The sequence below is a fragment of the Crocodylus porosus genome, unplaced genomic scaffold, assembly GCF_001723895.1.
Source record: "Crocodylus porosus isolate Cpor-Errol unplaced genomic scaffold, CroPor_comp1, whole genome shotgun sequence".
Classification (NCBI taxonomy): Eukaryota; Metazoa; Chordata; order Crocodylia; family Crocodylidae; genus Crocodylus; species Crocodylus porosus.
Genome location: NW_017728906.1, coordinates 190191162 through 190210743, shown reverse-complemented (window position 1 = coordinate 190210743; position 19582 = coordinate 190191162). Strand labels below are relative to the sequence as shown.

General features: G+C 43.1%; 1 protein-coding gene across 3 annotated transcripts in view; it reads left to right on the top strand.

The window, feature by feature from the left end:
• TMEM135 (transmembrane protein 135) overlaps window positions 1-19582 on the top strand; it is a 345516-nt gene that overhangs the window by 36197 nt on the left and 289737 nt on the right. For all 3 annotated transcript variants that reach the window (XM_019530374.1, XM_019530373.1, XM_019530371.1), the window contains exons 2-3: window positions 2345-2473; window positions 17265-17357. In XM_019530374.1, the coding sequence (XP_019385919.1) occupies window positions 2345-2473; window positions 17265-17357 (222 nt within the window). The remainder of the gene's footprint in view (window positions 1-2344; window positions 2474-17264; window positions 17358-19582) is intronic.

Sequence of the window (19582 nt, the reverse complement as noted above, 5' to 3'; positions counted from 1 at the left end):
TCCTTGAGTACCCTGGGGTGCAGGTTGTCAGGGCCAGCTGACTTGAAGGTATCCAGCTTCTCAAGGTGTTCCTTCACGAGGTCAGCATTGATGGAGGGTAGGGGAGTTTGTGAGTAGTAGGTCAAGAAGAGTGTGACCCGTAGCTGGTCTTCCAACACTTGCACCAGGAAGTTGTCCCCTGCAGTCTACAAAAACTTCCTGGATTGCCTGTGCACTGCTGTGTTGCCCTCCCAGCAGATGTCAGGGTGATTGAAGTCCCCCATGAGAGGCAAGGCCTGTCATCTGGAAACTTCTGCTAGCTGTTTGAAGAAAATCTCATCTACCTTACCCTCCTGTCTGGTGGTCTAGAGTAGACACCCACCAGAACATAGGCCTGTTGAAAGTCTCTGGGTTAGGGTCAGAGGGGACAGCAACAAGGACAATCTCCAGCTTCACACTGGAGCCCTGAGCAGCTCTTTTACATAAAGAGCAACTCCTTCCCCTCTTTCCCCTGCCTATCCTTCCTTAACAGTTTGTACCCATCCATGACAATGCTCCAGTAATGGGAGTTTCCACCACGTCTCTGTTAGTCCAGTCAAGTCATAGTTCCTTGACTGTGTGGGGACTTCCAATTCTTCTTGCTTGTTTCCCAGACTCCGTGCATTCATGTACAGACACCTGAGATGACTAACAGATTGCCCCTACTTTCTCAGGAAGTATGAGGCCTCCCCTGCTGCCCCCTCCTGCTTGCTTTTCCTCTAGGTCCTCTGCTTCCCCACTCAGGGCATTGTTCTCCATCCCCCAGCAAACCTAGGTTAGCAAGCCTGTCTGCAAAGATGCTCTTCCTTCTCTTTGTCATGTAGATCCTGTCCCCCCCTACTAATCCTTCCTGGAACATCATCCCATGGTTGAAGAAGCCAAAGCCCTGCTGGCGACACCATCTGCGCAGCCATGCATTAATCTGTGGGATGCATCTACACCTGCCTGGGCCCTTTCCCTTGACTGGAAGAATTGAGGAGAACACCCCATGAGCCTGTCCCTTTCACCCTTTCACCCAGAGTTCTTGAGTTTGACTGTATATTCAATGGAAGTCAGAGTGTTGAGTGCAGGTTTAGTGTAGTAGCTGTGGGTATGTCTAAACAGTACCTGCTAAGGCATACTGTCTGAGGTGGTTTATCTCTGAAACAGAAGCAGAGTTGCTGCATTAATGGAGACTACGTGCATATCAAGCTCTGCTGCAAGGCAGAGCCTATTTATGTGCAAGTAGTGCTACATTAATTGCAGCTACATGACTTAAGGTTTGGGAGCGAGTGCAGGGAGCAGTCGCAGTATGCCTCAGCAAGGCACTGCATTGTATAATATAGATCCAAGGTGTCAAACATACAGCCTGTGGGCTGGATCCTACCCATGGATCCTACCTGGCCTGTGGACTGTTGGACAGACACCATGTGCCGGCCCCAGCCCTGCACACTGCATGTGGTGCACGGGCTGGACTCATGCAGTCCACGAGTGGACCCCTTGGGATGACCAGAGCACCTCTGTAAGAGAGGGGTTGGAAGGGGACATTGGAAGAGGGGATCTCTTTTTGTGGTGGGGAAGGGGAGTGGGAATGGATGACTAGGGGACTGGGGAATAGGAAGAGGTTTCTTACACTTGCTTGTAAAGGGCAATTGGATTTGCCTGCAGAGTTCCCTTATACAGATGTTTAGGCGTGGAAATTAAATTGACTTCTATGCATATGTATTATCCATATTTTGCCTTTTTTCTGAGGGTTGATGCACATTGCGTGATATATTGCAAGAGAGACCCTCCTCTTTAGGCACATTTTGCAGGAATGATAAGGGTTATTCTGTTCTCTGTTCAGTTTTTGGACTGAAAATTTTTTGAGGAAGGCTTCAAGGAAAAAAAACCCAACAACTTCTGAAGCTTGTTGGAGTTCAAATCTTAATGAAATACCTCCCTGTTTTGTGGGAACTGAGTAGGGCTAATGCTTGGACTAGTATGGGGTATTCTGACCTTTATTTTAGAGATGGCCTGGTTCCCTGGGAACACAAAATGCTGTGCAGGCCATAATATTGTGAATAGTCTACAGACATTTTCCTACTCTTATGGCCAAAAGTAGCAAGGTGATAAAATTCTTCATATGGTCACAGTCTGAGATTACCTGGTGTATTTTCTGTTATAAATATCCTGACAACTGCAGCAGTTTCAAACAAAATCTGTTTAGTTTGTACAAGTATCGCAATAAATTTAAAAGGCTTTGATTTATTGCTTGTGTGAATGTCTTCTTTTATAATAGTCCTTTTTCCCTTACAGTATGCAAAAAGAAGATTTTAGTAAAGTGTGTCATTTTCTTTTCCCCCCAGATTGCAGCAATTCTTAGAAAAAGAAAGCTCGACTATTATTTGCACAAACTGCTACCTGAAATCTTGCAGTCAACTTCATTTCTGACAGCAAATGGAAGCTTATATATTGCTTTCTTTTGCATTTTAAGGTTGGTATACCTTTATGTTCTATCATAAATATTTGCAAAGGTTTTCCTATAATTTATTTAATCTTTTGCTCTCTTAAATCATGACATCTTGAATGAGATGCATTATTTCTGTACTTCCTTTTAAAAATATAAGGACTTCTTTGACAAGCAGTCACAACTGTCCTGGAACAGCGTGGCCAGTTGAAGGGTCTTGCTCTTGTCTTGTGTTCAGTGTTTCCCAGTTTAATGTGAACACCTTGCCATATACAATTTTGTGAAATGATTTTATCTTTTTCTGTTTTTTTTTTTTGGTTTAAAACACCACTTGGCCAAGATACAGTTTTACAGTGTGCCTGATTTTTAGAAGATCTTGGAAGAAATAGCATGATTAGTTGATTGGTGTTGTCTCTTAATTTCTACCTTTTCGAAGCAAGAATTACATTATAGTAACTGAGAATTTTTGTTACTTTCTCTTTGTTTTTGGAACTTTGCCCATGAAGAGAACTCCCCATACATTTCTTAGAGCTTCCTCATTGAGGCCCCTGGCAGACATGCAAGTGAACGCGTCGTGGGATCTGACAACGCACTTCCTTCCTAGCCACAGGAGTGCACCCTGGGGTTGGGAGCCCCAGCCTGGCCACACATTCAGTTATGATAGGAATCGGCTACGAAGTTATTACACACTTCTTTGTGTAATAATTTTGTGGTTTATTCCTTGTTTTATCACATCATTAATTGCTTCAACAAGTGACTGTGTCTTAAGTGTAACATGTGCCAGACTGACTGGTTAAATGTCATGGTTCTTTCAGCATTTTCCCTTTCATTGGACATCAATAAGTGATCTACACAATTCTGAAACAAAAGTCACTTTGTTCTGAAATCTTTACTATGCTCGCAGTACAGACTAATTGTTCTGGTCAGTTTTATTCCAGGAAAAAAAAAGTCTTCATTGGGGCATTTTAGAATTGCTAACTTTGCCAGAATAGTTATTCTTGAATGGTCATCAGTTGCCTGTCATGTTCCCTACCATGGGCAAGCCCTAAACCCCTTGTGTTGATCTGAACTAAAATGAATCTGACTTTCAGCTCTTATGCTGTTTCAAGAAAGTATGTGCTATCATGTGATTGAGACACCTTTAAAAGTGCAGTCTTGCTCTGAACGGTAAATTACACTTTCTAGTGTGAAGGCAGTCCTTTGTGCATCACGAATAATCATGGAGATACTTGGAGTTGAAAGTTATTTCCTGTTAGAAACATAATTTTGGATAACGAGGCCCTTTTGGAGCATGGCATGTCTGTGCGGTACAGGGTAATGCTGTACAGTGATAACCGGAGGTATTTTTATGCACGCTAGCTGTAGAATTGGAAACGCTTTGAATTCCCTTAATTCCTCAAAGTCATTTCCAAATTGCAGTAATGTCCAGTTGAGGACTAATTTAAAAAAAGAAAGATGGTTCATACAACATGTCTTCAGGATTATTAGAATGACTATGAACTTCTAAAGGGTGCCTGTGGTTAGACAGCAAGTGTTACTGGGTGGATCACCGAGTTTTGGATCAGTCCCTCTCTAGCTTTGCAGCAAGTCCTCTTACTTTGCCTCACCATAGATATTTTAAAGCTAGGAGAGAAGATTTAGACAAAGGGGGAACTGACCCTAAGGCTTGCTAGACAGCTACTGAGCGTGAAAAGCTTCTGAAATCTGTAAGAATCCCAGCTTCCTGTTTTTTGGTCTTCGTGCTTTGTTTCTGTCTTCCAGTAAATGTCTTCAAACAATTCAAATGTCAGCAGAGGAGAGGACACTAAGGACAGACCAGGCAAAAACTTTAACAAATTAAATTTTTAGGTCTAGTAAAAGGTACTTACTTAAAGATAAACCATCTCTTAATTTAGGGGTGTCAAACTCATCAGGCCAGGTGGGCTGGATGAGTAGCGCAGGACGGCTGGTTTGTGGACCAGATCAAGCCTGTGGATTGGCCCTGCATGCAGCATGCATGCTGAACTGGCCCCATGTGCGTTGTGCATGTTTGTTTTAGTCTGAGATGTACAGCAGCACTGTAGGCCAGCTAATATGTCTCTCTCTGCTGGCTTGGATCCAGCCTGTGGGGACATATGTCTGACAATCTCTAAAAGGATTGTATATGTTTATAGTATGGAGACTTTCCTATTAAAAATGAACTAACAGCCCCTCCTGTTTCAAAATACTGAAAATCTGGAGTTACAGTTAAATTTAAGATGAACATTTGAAAATTTTTGTATAATTTGGTCATGATATTCAGACAGTCTCGCTTCTGCCCTTGTGCAATTGCCTTACTGTTACCAACAACTTGGAGACAAGAGTTTCATTGTATCAGTTATCACAGAACTAGAAAGCTGTACTGTTGTTTGTTCCTTGCTTGTGCCGATTCCCGCCCTCCATATGGTTATGCTGCCCATAGACAAGACGTCGGCAAACTCTGATCCATAGTTTGTAGAAGTCATTGTGTCCTGATTCCCATCTGCCCTCTCTTTTGTTAAACATAGAGCTAATATACTTAGGTACACAACTTTGTATTACAACCCATATTACAAAAAGAACAAAAGGAACGGGAGCAAAGTATTACACACAGTGTTGAAAGTGTGTTTATCTTTATGAGCTATCCAGTCTGTTATATATTATTCATTAACTGATGTATGGGATACCATATCATTAAACATTGTGACACGTGTGCTCCTTCCTAGGCACCAGGTTTATCTTAAGTTTTGGTTCCCATTCAGGACACTGAAGGCACCAGCCCTGTTGGTTGTGTGCTAGTCTAACACCACTGGAATCACAAGCTCTAACATTCGAATATAATAGAAGACTTAGTCTGTCCATCTGTCCGTAACTTTTGCCCAACTGTGCATGCAGTGATAAAAGCGTTTGTCTGTCCTTCTGCTCCTTCTGCCCCACCTCCATAGAGGCAAAAAAAAAAAAAATTGCTACGATCAATTTAGGAGTGGCAGGGCCAGCTGAGGAAAGGCAGGAGCCCTTCCTTTGGCTCTGCCTCCTGCAGCCTCCATGCCCCTTTACCACAACTTGGAAATGAGTAGCTTGGGAAGATCAATTTAATAGCACCGGGGCCAGCTGAGGAAAAGCAGGAGCCCCCCTGTTACCCCCACTTCTCCTGCGGCCTCCTGTGCCCCACTTCCAGAGAGGCAAAACATTTTTTTTGCCACAAACACTTTACAAGCGCTGGAGTCAGCTGAGGAAAAGTGGGAGCTCCTCTGCTGGCACTGCCTCCTCCAGCCTCAGTGGAGCTGCTCCTTGTGCCCCTTTACCACAAGTTGGAAATCAATAAATTGGGAAGATCAGTTTAATAGCACTGGGGCCAGCTGAGGAAGAGTGGGTACCCTCCGTTGCCCCCACCTCCTTTTTCAGCCTTGCATAGCCTGTGCTGCCCCACTTCCACAGGGGGGAAAAAAAAATAAAAAAAATTGCCAGGAGCACTTTAGCACTGGGGCTAGCTGAGGAAAAGTGGGACTGCTCCTGTCACCCCCACCTCTTCCTCCAGCCTCGTTATGCTTCCTGTGCCTCTTTTCTACATGTGGGCAATCAATAAATTGAGAAGATCAATTTAATATCGGTGGGGCCAGCTGAGAAAAAGCATGCACTTGTCTGTCTGTGCGTGAGTGTGCATCTGTGCCTCTGTGTGCACGCATCAGGCCACCTGTATGCATCTGCTTCTGTGTGCACATCTGTGTGCGCATGTCTGCGTGTGTACGTGCATGTGCCTGTTCATGGCAGGTAGTGTGTTTGGGTCTGTGTGTCCGTGAGTAGAGTGTGTACCAGTCTGCATGCGTGCGTTCATATGTCTGTGTTTATGGCAGGAGGGGAGTGTGTTTTGTCTGTGTGTCCAGGTGCAGAGGGTGAGTGAGTAGACTGTGCACCTGTCTGCATGTGTGCATGTCTGTGTGTGCATGTCTCTTCATGGCAGGAGGGAGAGTGTTCTTCTGTATGCCTATGTGCAGAATGTGAGTGAGCAGTGTGCTCCCATCTGCATGTGTGCATGAGTCTGTGTGTTTGTATGCATCTGGTTGTGGCAGGTGGGAGAGTGTTTGTGTCTGTGTCTGTATGTCAACGTGCAGAGAGTGAGTGAGAGTAGAGTGTACGCCTGTCTGTGTGCATGCCTGCACGTGTGTGCCAGTGTGTGTATGTTTGGCCATAGCAGGGTGGGTGGGGGGGCAGGGAGCAGCCCAGCTCCTGTGGGGAGGCTGCCTTCAATTTTGTGTTTGCCCAGGGCCTCAGTACACGTCAATCCACCTCTGGGTGTGGGGCTGGATACAGAGCAATGGGGGTTGGGTCGTGGGCATGGACACGGAGCAGCAGGGTGTGTGTGTGTGGGGGTGTGCACAGGGCTGGATGTGGAGGTGTGGGGCAGATTGCACACAGCCAGATGTGGATCTATGGCCGTGCTAGACAGTGGGTGGCAGGGGCCATGTGCAAGCTTCCCCTGCCTCCCCAGTTCCTGGGAGGTAGTGGTGGCACGGTGTCATTCTTGACAGGCAGTTGGCTAATAACTAAATAAAAAGCAAATTCTGCACTGTGAGTATCTTTAGCATTCTGGTAATAAGTGTACACAGATGCAATGTCTCTTCCAAATCTAATATATCTGCACTGTTTACATAGGTTTTTAAAGCTCTCATGAGATCATATATGTCTAAAGGAAGATTAAATTTATTTAATGTCACCAAAGAAGTGGTTGTAAATTAACACGTTTTGTTAATAAGTAAGTGTAGGAGACTGATCTTGCCAAGAAAGGAGAGTTAAGGTTGATTTGTCAACTTGGCCACTTACTGATGCTTTCAACTGTTTGGCTTGCTGTCAAAGTTAAGTTGAGGAATTCAGTGAATTCACATTAAAGGTGACCCTTTGATAATTGCAGTGTTTTTTCAGGGATCTTTATTATTATTATTATTATTTTTTACAATCAAATTACAGCTGAAACCTTCATCCTTAATAATGTTGTTTGCTCCCTAAAAATTTTTTGTTGGGGCTTTTGTGTTTTTTACTTTTGTTACCCAACCAAAGTGAAGGAATAAACTTGATTTCATCCGGCACATACACCAGCAAAACTAATAATGAAGTTTCTGGTTAAATTACGTTCTGTCACAGCTGTGCAATCTTAGTTATTGATATGTCACAAATGTAACAAGGCAGAATTTGCAGACCATGGGCTACTTGGATGTTACTGAAGGTTGCATTTGACTTCTTAATTCTTCTTCAGTAAAAATTACAAAGGAAAAAATATTTGAGGTATCTGCCAGGTACAGTTTTGCCATGTACTCCAAATTTGTCCTTGGGAAGATTGTTGTTATTCTCTGTACCCTGGATTCTTAGAATTTAAAATGGGCATTGTAATAGATACTGCCACTAAAAAGTTAATATTTATACATTATACAGAGTAAAGAAAGAAAAGTAATGAAACTTTAGAATGAAAAGAGAAATCTGTAAATCACTGTTTTTACAGTGCTTTTTTGCTGTAAGAACAGCGGTGTCATGAGTCTTGTAATATACTTCAGGATCATCTGAAGGGAGATTCCACAGAAATGCAAAGTTTTAATGATGTCTAGCATTTCTTAACTTCTGGTACTGCTACTTTGCTGAGTTGTCATATTACTCGGACACTGCTAACATGAGAGGTTAAAGATTGTAAGCCTAAGTACAGATTACTTGATAAATTTCATTATTTCAACATCATTCAATAGTAAATTTGTTTTCAAAGAAAAATATGAATCAGGTTGGAGAGTTATTTTTGTGCAACATGTTTTAGGGTTTTGGAAGCTGACACTCAAATGTCACTTCTAAAGATATAGATGCAGAATTTTCACTACTGGGTTTTGGCTCTGAAAATGGGTAGAGTTTCCCTACCTCTGAATTTGTTGTGGTTGCTGCCTTGTCACAACCATAGGGTGGAATTTGAGCGAATTCTGCCTCTCTCCTCCCATCCTCCTTGTAGCCATGTACGGTCCTCTCACAGGATGGGCTGGCTAGAAAGGTTTGAAGGTTTCACTGCAACTAATGTGGCCTGTCTCCCAGTCAGGAGTCAGTGATTTAATACACCCAGGAGCTGGGCTTTCTTGGTAGTAAAAGGACAGTCTTGGGAGAAGAAAGGGAGGGAGGACTGTAGCAGGAAGGCATGATGATGTTGCAGCTGAAGGTTGAGCTTTAGCAATGAGAAGCAAGGACACCAGGAAGAATTTACTGCCATTGGAAGACAGAGAGGCCTCTGTGTGTATGTGTATGTGCGCGCGCGCGCATGTGCTTGTTTGGTTTTTTTTGTTTTAGTGCATATTTCTTGTACTTTGGCTGAAGTTGTGGTATATACTGTGCTTCTTCCAGATTTTGAATGGGATTGGACTCTGCTCCTCTGCCCAGCCAGCTGTGCAGGGAGCGGGGCACATGGTCTGACTGTCAGAGGAGGGAGTAGTTGGTAGTTTTGAGTGTGCGCAAGGAAGATGAAGGGTTAAATGCCAAAGAGGATGTCACCCAGCTTCTAAGCAATATAAGATAAAATTTGGATGCATAGTGGCCCTTCTCTGATCTGTACCAGTTTAAAGTCCTCTTTCTCGACTGGAATTGTGCATAGTATTCCATTGCCTTGCATGCTGGAATACTTCCCTATGTCTGCCTCAGCCAACACATCCTAGGATTTTATTTTCCCTTTTTTATGGCAGCACCACATTACTAGCTAACAGTTATTCTGTAACAGAATAATATCTTTGAGTTTTTCTCTTTCTGTTTTCAGAAGACAAAACCCTGGTTTATATATAATAGAAACTTTTTATTAGTCCCTGGGTACATCTGCACAAGACGTTTACTGTACAGCTGACTAATTAGCTGTACAGTAAAGGTCTCAGCATCTACATGTGCACCCCTATTAGGGTGGAGTAAATGCATTTATGCTGCAGCTGGATGGTACTTGTAAATGCATGTAATATCCTGCTGCAGAGTAAAAAAAACCAAAACAAAACAAAAAAACCACTCCACAGCAGTGCACATTCAGGGACTGGCTAGGTAGGGCACAAGGGTGCTTTGGTGTGGGGACACCTGTTGACTAGCCTCCACTGAAGCACTTGTGCCATTGGACTTTATCCCATCGCTGTTGCTGCAGTGCTCTTGACCATTCAGTTCTTCCTATATGACATTCTCTTCTTTCTCCAGTGCCTTCTAACTTCATGTGGTCAGGAATAATGTGTCAGTAGTATGGATGTAAATGGTTAAACAACAATTACATTTATACTGTTTACTGTTTCCTGTTTAGTGACCTCTGGCAGGATTGGCCCTGTCCCCTCATGTCTTCGTGTGGGTGCTGCATGGGTCCCAGGCTGCTGGCGGGGAGCAAGCCATGGCAGGGGGCGGTGAGTGTGACTGAGCCACTAGAAGGCAGCTTCCCCACCTGCAGGGGCTGGGACTGTGGACCTTTCCTTTGCCCTCTCCTGTACCCAGATCCTGCCGCCATAGGGAGGGAGGAAGGTGTCAGGCCCCCCACAGGGCTTAGGTGGGGCCTTCCTGCTGCGGCAGTAAGAGTCTTGGCTTGGTGGTAGGTCTGCCCAGGCTCCCTATAGTGGTGGGTCTCAGGCCCATGGCTCGCTCCCTGCCAGTGGCCTGGGACCCACACACTGCTGGGAGCACAGTGAAGCCGTAAGTTCCTGCCAAAGGCCACTTAACTAGGTATGAGCTATCAGTTAACTGTTTAACCAATAAAATTGGAGGATAATATTTTAAGATATTTACATCCCTAGTCAGTAGTTAGTCAACTACTACTTTTTTTTCCCTTTTAGAAGTCATTAATTGAAACATTAAACAAGATTGTTGCCAACACGAATCCTTGCAGAAGTCTACTATCTCTACTGTTCCCTTCCCTCCAGTCTAATAATTCCAACCCATTGGTATGTCCTCTACCGTTCTTCAGCCAGTTTACTGTTCTTGTACAAACTCTTGTCTAATCCAGTTTAATTTGCAAGTACTTGGAGAAGGAAAGACTGATCTTGAGCAACCAGCCTGTATTTGCTAAAAACGGATTGTGGCAAACAAACTTGATCTTCTGAGCTGACCAAATAACTAGCTGGGTGGATGAAGGGAATGCAGTGGATATAGTGTAATTGGACTTCAGTAAGGCTTTTGACAAAGCCCCACATGATTTTCTTGTCAACAAATTGGAGAAATGTGGGTTAGACAAAACTACTATAATTTTCTTTACGACTCATGCATAACAAGGTGCATGGTACTTGGCCCCTAATTGCTCTAGTTTGGAAGGCAAATCAAGACTGTTATTTAGCAACAGAAAAAGTATGTCCCCTATGAGAAACAGATTTTTTTTCTCATCCAAGTCCTTTATCACAGGCAGGCATACCAGCTTTCTCTTTGCCACAGGATGAATTAGAGCAGGAGGGGCTTGAGGGTGGGGTGGGGAGAGGGGTCTGGGGGTGGAGAAAAAAGCTCAGTATCCTCAGACTCTGAACATCTGCCTTTGTTGGCATACAGCAGGGGCGCCCATCCTTTGGCCCACAGGTCAAATGTGACCCAAGGAGAAGGACCTACGAAATTCACGGCAGAAGTGGGCTGTGTTGCGGCTTCTTTAATCATGGCTCCCCCATGTACCCTCTCCTTTCCTCCTCATCTCTCTACTTGCTGATTAGTGGAGGGGCCCTGATTGTGGCTTGCTCCTGATGGGTAGAGAGGTGAAAACTGCAGTCAGGAGGGACCTGCAAGCACGGCTCCTCCACCAATTAGCAGTGCAAAGTGCAGCATCATGATGAGACGGGGAGAGTCAAAAATTCTGGAAATCTGTGCCAGCTTTGTGCAGTCAGGCTGTGGCAGAGTTTCCTGCAATGTTTTTCCTCTGAGGTCCCAGGAAGCAGCAGCTGCCCTTCAGTAGCAAAATTCCCTGGGTGGCTTCAAGATTGGCACAAGCAGCAGCTTCTTTCCTTGGGAATACAGGTTGAAGCAGCAATTTATAGCTGTAGGGAAGCTTCCTGCCCAGCTTTTGGAACCTGTGCTTATTGTATCTGTAACTGTTGACTGCAGAGCAGCTATCCAGTCCATATATTGCAGGTGTTTTCAGATGCAGAGAATGACTGAGAGGCATTTAAAATAGATAGAAAAAAGGAGAATATGGCCAGGGATATTTAGGACCTAGCTGTTCCTTCATGTTGCAGCATGCTTTTCCCCTGGTCTCTGTATCTCTCAGTACAGCAAATGAGTTAAGGGCCCTACCTGTACCTTCAAGGCTGGAACCTGGTGACATGAGGTTTACAGGAATCTCCCTTGACCAAAGTGTAGGACCTTAGGCAGGAATTTTGTACTGCAGTACAAAATGGCACTCTGATCTCTTGTTTTTTGGCTGAGAAAACTGATGCAAAGAGTAATCACAAGTCCCCTGCCTCCGCGCCCCCCCCCCCCCAGCCTCTGCCTAATATTTCTGTGTTCTGTCACCACCTGATGAAGAGGAAGATGCTGAGATGTTCAGAGCTCTCTGCTTGCCTCATCAGAAAGGAAAATTGAGTGCCCTGATTTCTTTCATTGTGTAGAGATTTTTATTCAGGGGATTTAAAAGGTGAAAAATGAAATCTCTTTCCCTCTGGCCACACACATCTGTGGAGTAGCAATGCAGATAATCCTCAGCACCTGTTTTCTTACTCGCCTTCACAGGAGTGTGGCATGGTAGATGTCTGCAAAACAGATGAGACCACAGAGATGTGCTGTTTTTTCTAGGAATGCATATGCACATGTCCATGAAGGAAATTCTGTTTCCCCAGGGGAGAAAGGCAACCTTTCAAATAGGAATTAGAGGCTTACTTGGTAAAGTATTTTTATTTAACAATCAGAAAACCCACTTGGATAAGATTTTCATGCAAAAATATATTAAGTTCCATAGTTTAGGCTTATGAGGTCAACACATTCCTTAGAAGAGCTGCATATTCCTTAGTATGCTCCTTAGCTAAGTGTAATACTATGGTAGGCAATTTTCTGTCACACCTCAAAGATGGGAAAAGTATTAGGTGTTTGGTGCCAGCTTGATGTTGGAGGTCACTGTGACCTAATTTTTGGGCCATCATTCTTAATTTCCAAGCTGCTTAGCTGTTGCATTTCAACAACATCAAAGTCAAATTGTTTAACTCCATTTCCAAATTCAGAGTTTGTTCTGTCAGAGGTTGTGTCAACTTCCTGGACACAATGATTACATACTTTACATGTTGAAATCTATAAGTGTGTTACTGTGTTATATTTTCTACTGTCTACAAGCTGGGTGTCCTGTCACTGTCTTCAGATTCCAGTGATTTTTAAGGTGGTTTTACTCTTTCATCTGGACATAACTATATTTAGTTCCTTCCTCTGAGGGGCAACTACTGTAAAAATGGATTCTCAGAGTTTTTATGGACCTCATTGTGATTAAGATGAAACTTAACTGTGTTTTAGGAGCAAATGTACTTTCTTGGAAAATTATGTTGCATAGGTCCCATCTACCCTGAATGGGGCATCGAGCATGAGATTATTACTTGACATTCAAAGTTCATAGTTAATTCAATTCCCTGCTTTTCAGGAAGTTTGTTCTGATTAATGTTAAAGTTTAATTTTTCTTACTGTTTAAACAGCAGTTAAAGTACAGATGGTCAAAAAGCCCAAAGCTGAATCGATTCAATCGTTGTAGGTTTCTCTAAACTGCATAGATTGAACCAATAAGCAAGTAAACTGATGTTCACTTTTCAAACAGGAAGGGCAGCCAGATCCCTGCAGCGGCCCATACCTGTAGTTGCTGATAGTTTTGCAGAGGAGAACCATGCCTCTTGTCACTGATTGACAGATTTTTGTCTCCTTCAAAGGCTGCATAGAATAGGGATCCCAGGTATCATAGATCTGTACATCTGATTACTCCAAGAAAGGAAATTTTCAGTTTGTTAGTATCTCCTTTTCTGCAGGGCAGGGGCCAAGGTAGGATGTGGTGGGGTGGGGAACGGGACATTAAGAATGCAAATTTTGCACATATGGCACTTTTTTGAAAATTGTTTCCCTTGTGCTTTTCTGATATCATTTTGAGGATCTACAATTCACTCAGTCTCCTCCCTTCAGGGCTTGGAAAAAACTCCACTCAAGTTGGCAAACTGGCTGTTTTTGTTTACTTTTTAGGACCATTTTTTCCCAACTGTTTGAGTTTTAATGATCAGCTTATTTTGGCTGGGAAATTTTACTTCCTGCTTAATCAGGAGCTGATTGGAAAATCTGAGTTTAAGATGACAGCTTTGTGTGTAAATGCCAGTAGGGACTTTGCAATCAGAACTTATGGTAGAGGTGATATCTTTTAACTAGACCAAATAGTAGAGAGTTTGGCTTGTTCTCATGTACCTTTCTTCTGTCCTTGGGACGTATCGGTCTGCATCTTAAAAGGGTGGGGAATAGGGCTGTGCGAAACTTTGGTAGCAGATATTATTTGGAGGAGATTCGGTGGCTGAATCTCCAAATCTGAATCAAATCGAAAGACCCATTAATCTTTCCAACTCGGATTGGAAGCCTCCGAATCTATTCAGAGAAATTCGGAGATTCGACCATAGACTGTACAGACAGGCTGTAGGCAGGGAGCAGGTTGGGGAGCAGCCAGCTTGAGCCAGCTGCCCTGGGCCCCAGCTTGAGCCAGTAGCCCTGGGAGAAGCCACGGTTCCCCCACTGCCCCCCTGCAGGGGAGAGGCAGACAGTGCTAGCAGCCCTGGGAGAAGTTGCAGGAGCTGGGAAATCGAACTGGGAGCTGAGGGGAAGCCCCTGTTTATTCCCCCAGCCCCCGTGACTTCTCCTGGGGCTGCTGGGTCAAGCCGTGGCTCCCTTGCCTGCTCCTCTGGCTGTCCCCCTGCCGGGTTGAGGCAGGTAGTGCTGGAAGCCCCAGGAGAGGCCACAGGAGCTGGGGAGAAATGATTGGGGAGCTGGGGGGATTGAACTGAAGCTGGGGGGAATGATCGGGGGCTGACATGATAATACTTTGCCTCTGGAGCGCCGTTAGCTCTTTCAAAGATGGTAGTAAATATTTGAAAGGTTTGAAAATATTTTTCCTATTTTACATATGGGGAATCTGTGCGCCAGAGGGAGGCTGTGCCTACACAGAAAACTAACCACGCTAAGCAGTGGATCCCTCAGACATGATGTCTTGCCTCTAAATGGGAAGCTATGTAGCTATGTCCACAGTAAGTGGCATGAGGACAGGCTAATTGCGACTGCCACCCACCTGCAGTGCCTTGTGGACATGGCTATATCACTTGTGGCTTAGGTGGTAGCCTCATGGAGTAGCTACTGTGCTTGAGGTTGCTGCAGTTATGCACAATAAGTCACTGTGGGTAAAATATTCAAAAGGACCTGAATCCAATTTCAGAAGTGACTTGGATATTTAATGCAGATTATTTAACTAACTCTGTTAAAAATAACTGTAGTTTATGCCAGAGCAAACTCCCATGTAAGTATGCTTATGCTGGTTTAGTCTACAGGGTAAGCAAATGTATCAACTAATATAAATGTGTCGGCACAGGGGTTTGGACCAGTTTAATTGGTGCAATTTGTGTGTAAGGTAAGGTTTGTATACAATTTTTCAGTAACACTCTGAAACAGAATCCAGGTTCCTAAATCCTTCGTTTAATATTATCAGCATAGACTGCCCAGCACTAATCTGCTAACTAAAACATTATTTTCACCCATATATACACATGGGTGAAAGTATATTTATGTGTGTATATGTATATATATATTTTACAATGTATCTATGACAAGAATTAGAATTTTCAGATGATTGCATTAAGTAAACACTGTATTGCTTTTTTATAATTGACAATATAGCCATTAGCAAACAGATTTGAAACCATGCCGAAATAACAGATTCCACTTTCTTTTCCCACTAGAAAGATTCTTGTTCTGTTATTTCAGCAGGTGTATATAGTAAGATGTATTCATACCAGTTCAAATTTTTAAAATGACTTCTATGAAACTTCATACAGTAATTGAGTTCCAGAAAAGTCCTGGTAAGGATCTTTTAGTGTTGCAGCATTTGGCATTGCTGTCCTGTGAAATTACTCGTTTGCAGCTGTGGGAATGTACAGTGTGCATAATTACCATTACATCACTTGTTCCTGATTCACTGGCTCTCTTTTCACTTAAAAACTTAAGCTGGTAGTACTTACTAATAATGCTATGCTTTTGTGGAAAAATGAGGACAAAGCTATAGAATGAGACCAGTCATTTGCCTTTTTAGGACAGGAGTGAAACTGAGCTACTCCAGGTGTTGTGTATAATTTTACTTGATTTTTTTTTCTTTTTTTTGTATTTGTTGTCTTTTCTCAGGCACAGTTTAATTTATTTTTCTAGCCTAACAGCATGTCATGTTTTTACCCTGTTTGAGGGGGACAAACTCAAATGAAACCAGTTAGTGCTAAATAAGTTATTATTGCTCTTTTAAAACAATGTGTATACACTTTTATTACTTTGATATACAGTCCCAACCCATTCTTTCAAGAATGTTTGCCCTTGTGATTTGGCTGCGAGTGATCTGCAGATTCACATGGTCAGAAAAACAGGCTAAAAAATTGAGCTGCTGCCATAGGTTGTGTTTACTGGGTATGTACTCTGTTCTCCTCTTTTCTCACGGTGAGATGTTTAATTTTTTCCCCTAAAAGCCTACTTTTCTACTGTTAACAATTTTTAGTTTTGTAATAAAAATAATTTTTTGGGAAGCTATTAGTAATGTGCAATGAATTTATGATTCTTCAGGTGAAATTGTACTCTTCAGATGAAACCTGGCCTTACTGTAGTCAATGGGAGCTTTACTATTCACTTTATAATAGAGGCAAGATTTGTCTTCTAGTTTCTAATCCCAGTTTATATTGTTTTTTGGGTTATTTTAAACAATTCGATGAAATCTGAAGATCAGTCTTCTCTCCTTCCGATACATGGTGTAATTTACATTTCTTGACCCATCGTCTTGTTTACATCCCTGAATCTTCTTGAAGCAGCTTAGAAACTAGCTTACTTTTTGGGTAGTTCTGTATCAACTGTTTTTACTTGCATACAAAACACACATTCCCCTATTCCCAAAAAAGTTAGCTATTGGGAATCATGGTACATCCCTTTAAACAAGGAAATGGAGAGAGCTCAGTCATGTGGGAGCTGAGCTGTCTGATCCCTCTTCTTGATGGTTCCTAATGAGTCAACTGAAGGCTGGATCAGCTTGAGAACAGGCTCCAGGCAATATAGTGCTAGAGGATCCAGCCCTCAGCTGGCTCAGTCGGTGCTGCTGGCTAAGCTGAACTGTCTGCTGGCTCCTCTGGGTGGCTTTTGGCAGACTTGGCAGACACTGTTGCCTGAGCATTTGGCTCCATAAGAAGGGTTTTTGTGCCCGAACCCCCATTCCCCCTTTACTTCAACCCCCTTATCGCCCTGCAAAAATACTGATTGGTGTTTTCAAGGAAAGAACTTTTGTTCTTCGTTCCTCCTTCCCAAAAAAGCAAAGTGAATTTCTTAATTGGAGGCCAGTGGTATGTGAGAAAATATGATCATTTATATCTTTAACTTATCATTTGGTTTAGATTACTTTGTGCTTTAGAATAAAAATGCTTAAATGAAATGGGTGCAAAACCGATACCATAAGAGGGGTTGTTACTGTTTATGAAAGGCTTGGGGTCTGTGTTTGCAATGCAGAATAATGCAAGGGGCAATATGCATATAACAGAAAATGTTTATGAATGCAATCTTATAATGCATCATTAGGCACCAACTTTTCTATTGCTTTGGCATTTAATGTGATAAATATATAATTAATTTTCAGGAGGATACTTGGAAAATTCTACTTTTGGACTCCAGGCTTTGGTGCTGCTTTACCAGCTTCCTATGTAGCTATTCTCATTGAAAGGAAAAGCAGGTAAGTTGTTTTGTTATGCATTTGCAGCAATGTGCACGTTCTGTTACTGTGCTATAATTATACAGAAGACTAAGGTGCAACAGTGGCAAAATCACCCTGGACACATGCAGAATATAGAATTTTGGGATTTTTTTTCTTGGGGTATTCATAACCTGGTAGTGAAACTGAGGCTAAAACTGAATATAGCATGTGACACTATTAAAGCTTACTATTTGTAGTTTTTTTTTTTTTAACGAAGTTGCTATTTAGTTTTAAAAAAAAAAAAAGGAGGAATGTGGTAATAAAAGTGTGGTGTTCACATAAAGTTGAATGGCATTGTCAATACAGAGGAACACTGAGATTTCATACCCGAAGGTTAGACCCTGGGGACTGAAGTAATAGTCGTGGATAATCCGGGCATGGGGGCATGTGCCTCTGGATCTGCGCAGGGTGGGGCAGGTTCTTTCCAGTGGGTTGGGGCTGTGTCCAGGGCAGGTGGCAGTGGCAGTGGGAGGGAGCTACAGGGTGGGGGGACTGCAGCCACCCCAAAATTCACTGTAGCCCTACTCCACCGGAAAGAGCTTGGCGCAGCCCTGGCCCCACCCTGCACAGATATGGGGGCACATGCCTTCCCAAATGAGTGGTGGGAGCAGCGGTTGGCGTCACCAGATGAGTGGGTGGGCACCGGATGAGCGGCTCTTGGATGAGTGGCATGCAGCAGTGGGAACCTCCTCTCCTCCCCACCCCCCCAAACAAGCTGCGGCTTCATCCTGCACCTGCTCCACCCTGGCTGGGCAGCCCCTGCTCAGCCCCACTCTTTCCTCACTGCAGGGGCCTTGATCTCCCACCCTCCACACCCCTTCCCTTCTCCCTACCCTCTCCCCTTTCACCACAATAGACTTACCAGCTGCACACAGTTCTCCAAGCTGCTGGGCTGTGCTTCTTGCTGTGTAGGTGCTTTGCTGCAGCTGTGCGAATGCACGGATCATTTATCAGCCAAATTATAGGCTATATCAGGCCTATTTTTGACACAGACAATTTCCTTTATATTGGTACTGATCCAATATCAGACCAGTATATCAGTGCACCTCTGTCATTTGTTCGTTCATTCATTCTAGTACTTCTCAGAAGGTGGATTCATTCTGGCAAAACTTTGCGTAAGCTAGCTGCGTAGATTCTAGCACTCCTGTTGACTTCAATGTTTCATTTCAAAGTAGAACCAGGGAGGCTTTCTTCAGGCCTCACAGGGACAACACCAGTTTAATTTTTACTACATGCCTGGTGCAGTGTGTGTGTGTGTGTGTGTGTGTGTGCGCGCAAGTGTTGTGAGTTTTTTTTAAATATCAAGTTATGCTTTGGTTAGAATAGCATTTGAAAACATTAAGTGTATAGAAATAAGGCTGGTGGTATAGATTTAAACTCCTTCCAGAGGGGAAACTCTTCCAATCTCATATGCCAAACCAATGCACAACTTTGTGATGTCAAATTAGCATTGTATCACTAAAAGTGAGAAATGCATTAGGTGTTTGCTTAAAGCCTTTGACAGCTACTGCTCGGGAAAGAAAAGAAAGGTAAAAACATAAGTATTGCTTTAAGTATGGGTACATTTTGAAAGGATGTACTGTATTTACTTGAAGAAGATGGCCTAATTATAAAATGACCACTCAGTAATTAGATTCTATATATGATGAACATAAATTTGATATAATTTTCCAGGTATAGAATCTAATTTTTGGAGGTTTGTCTTGAATATGTCCAACTCCCACTGCTACAACAGGGAAAATAAAACTTGGGGTTGGGATCAGATAACCCCTTTGCCCTCTGCTTTCTTTCAACTTCTTTCCCCGGCAGCCCCTTCTCCTTCTCTGTACTGTCAAACCCTCCTCTTCCTAAACACGTGGAAGGGAGAAGCAAATATGAAAACAATGACCTTGAAATTATGCGTAGCTCTAGTAATTCGCATATAATACCCATAGGCTTAGTTCATCCAGAATTGATGCATGTTATCTTTTAGGAAACTGCTGCAAGGTTTAGCACAAGTACTCAATAAACATGCTTTTAAACAGCACTTTGGTTGCTACTTGTGCATACTTTGTATTATATTATATGTATGATATTAGTTAAAAGTCAAAAGGCTCATGATTTACCATAGTTCACTGAGTTGAGTCCCACCAGAGTCAACATGACTTCAAGTTGTGGGAACCCCACAGCTCAGTACTATCCAGTATGTGTGTGTATTCCAGAAA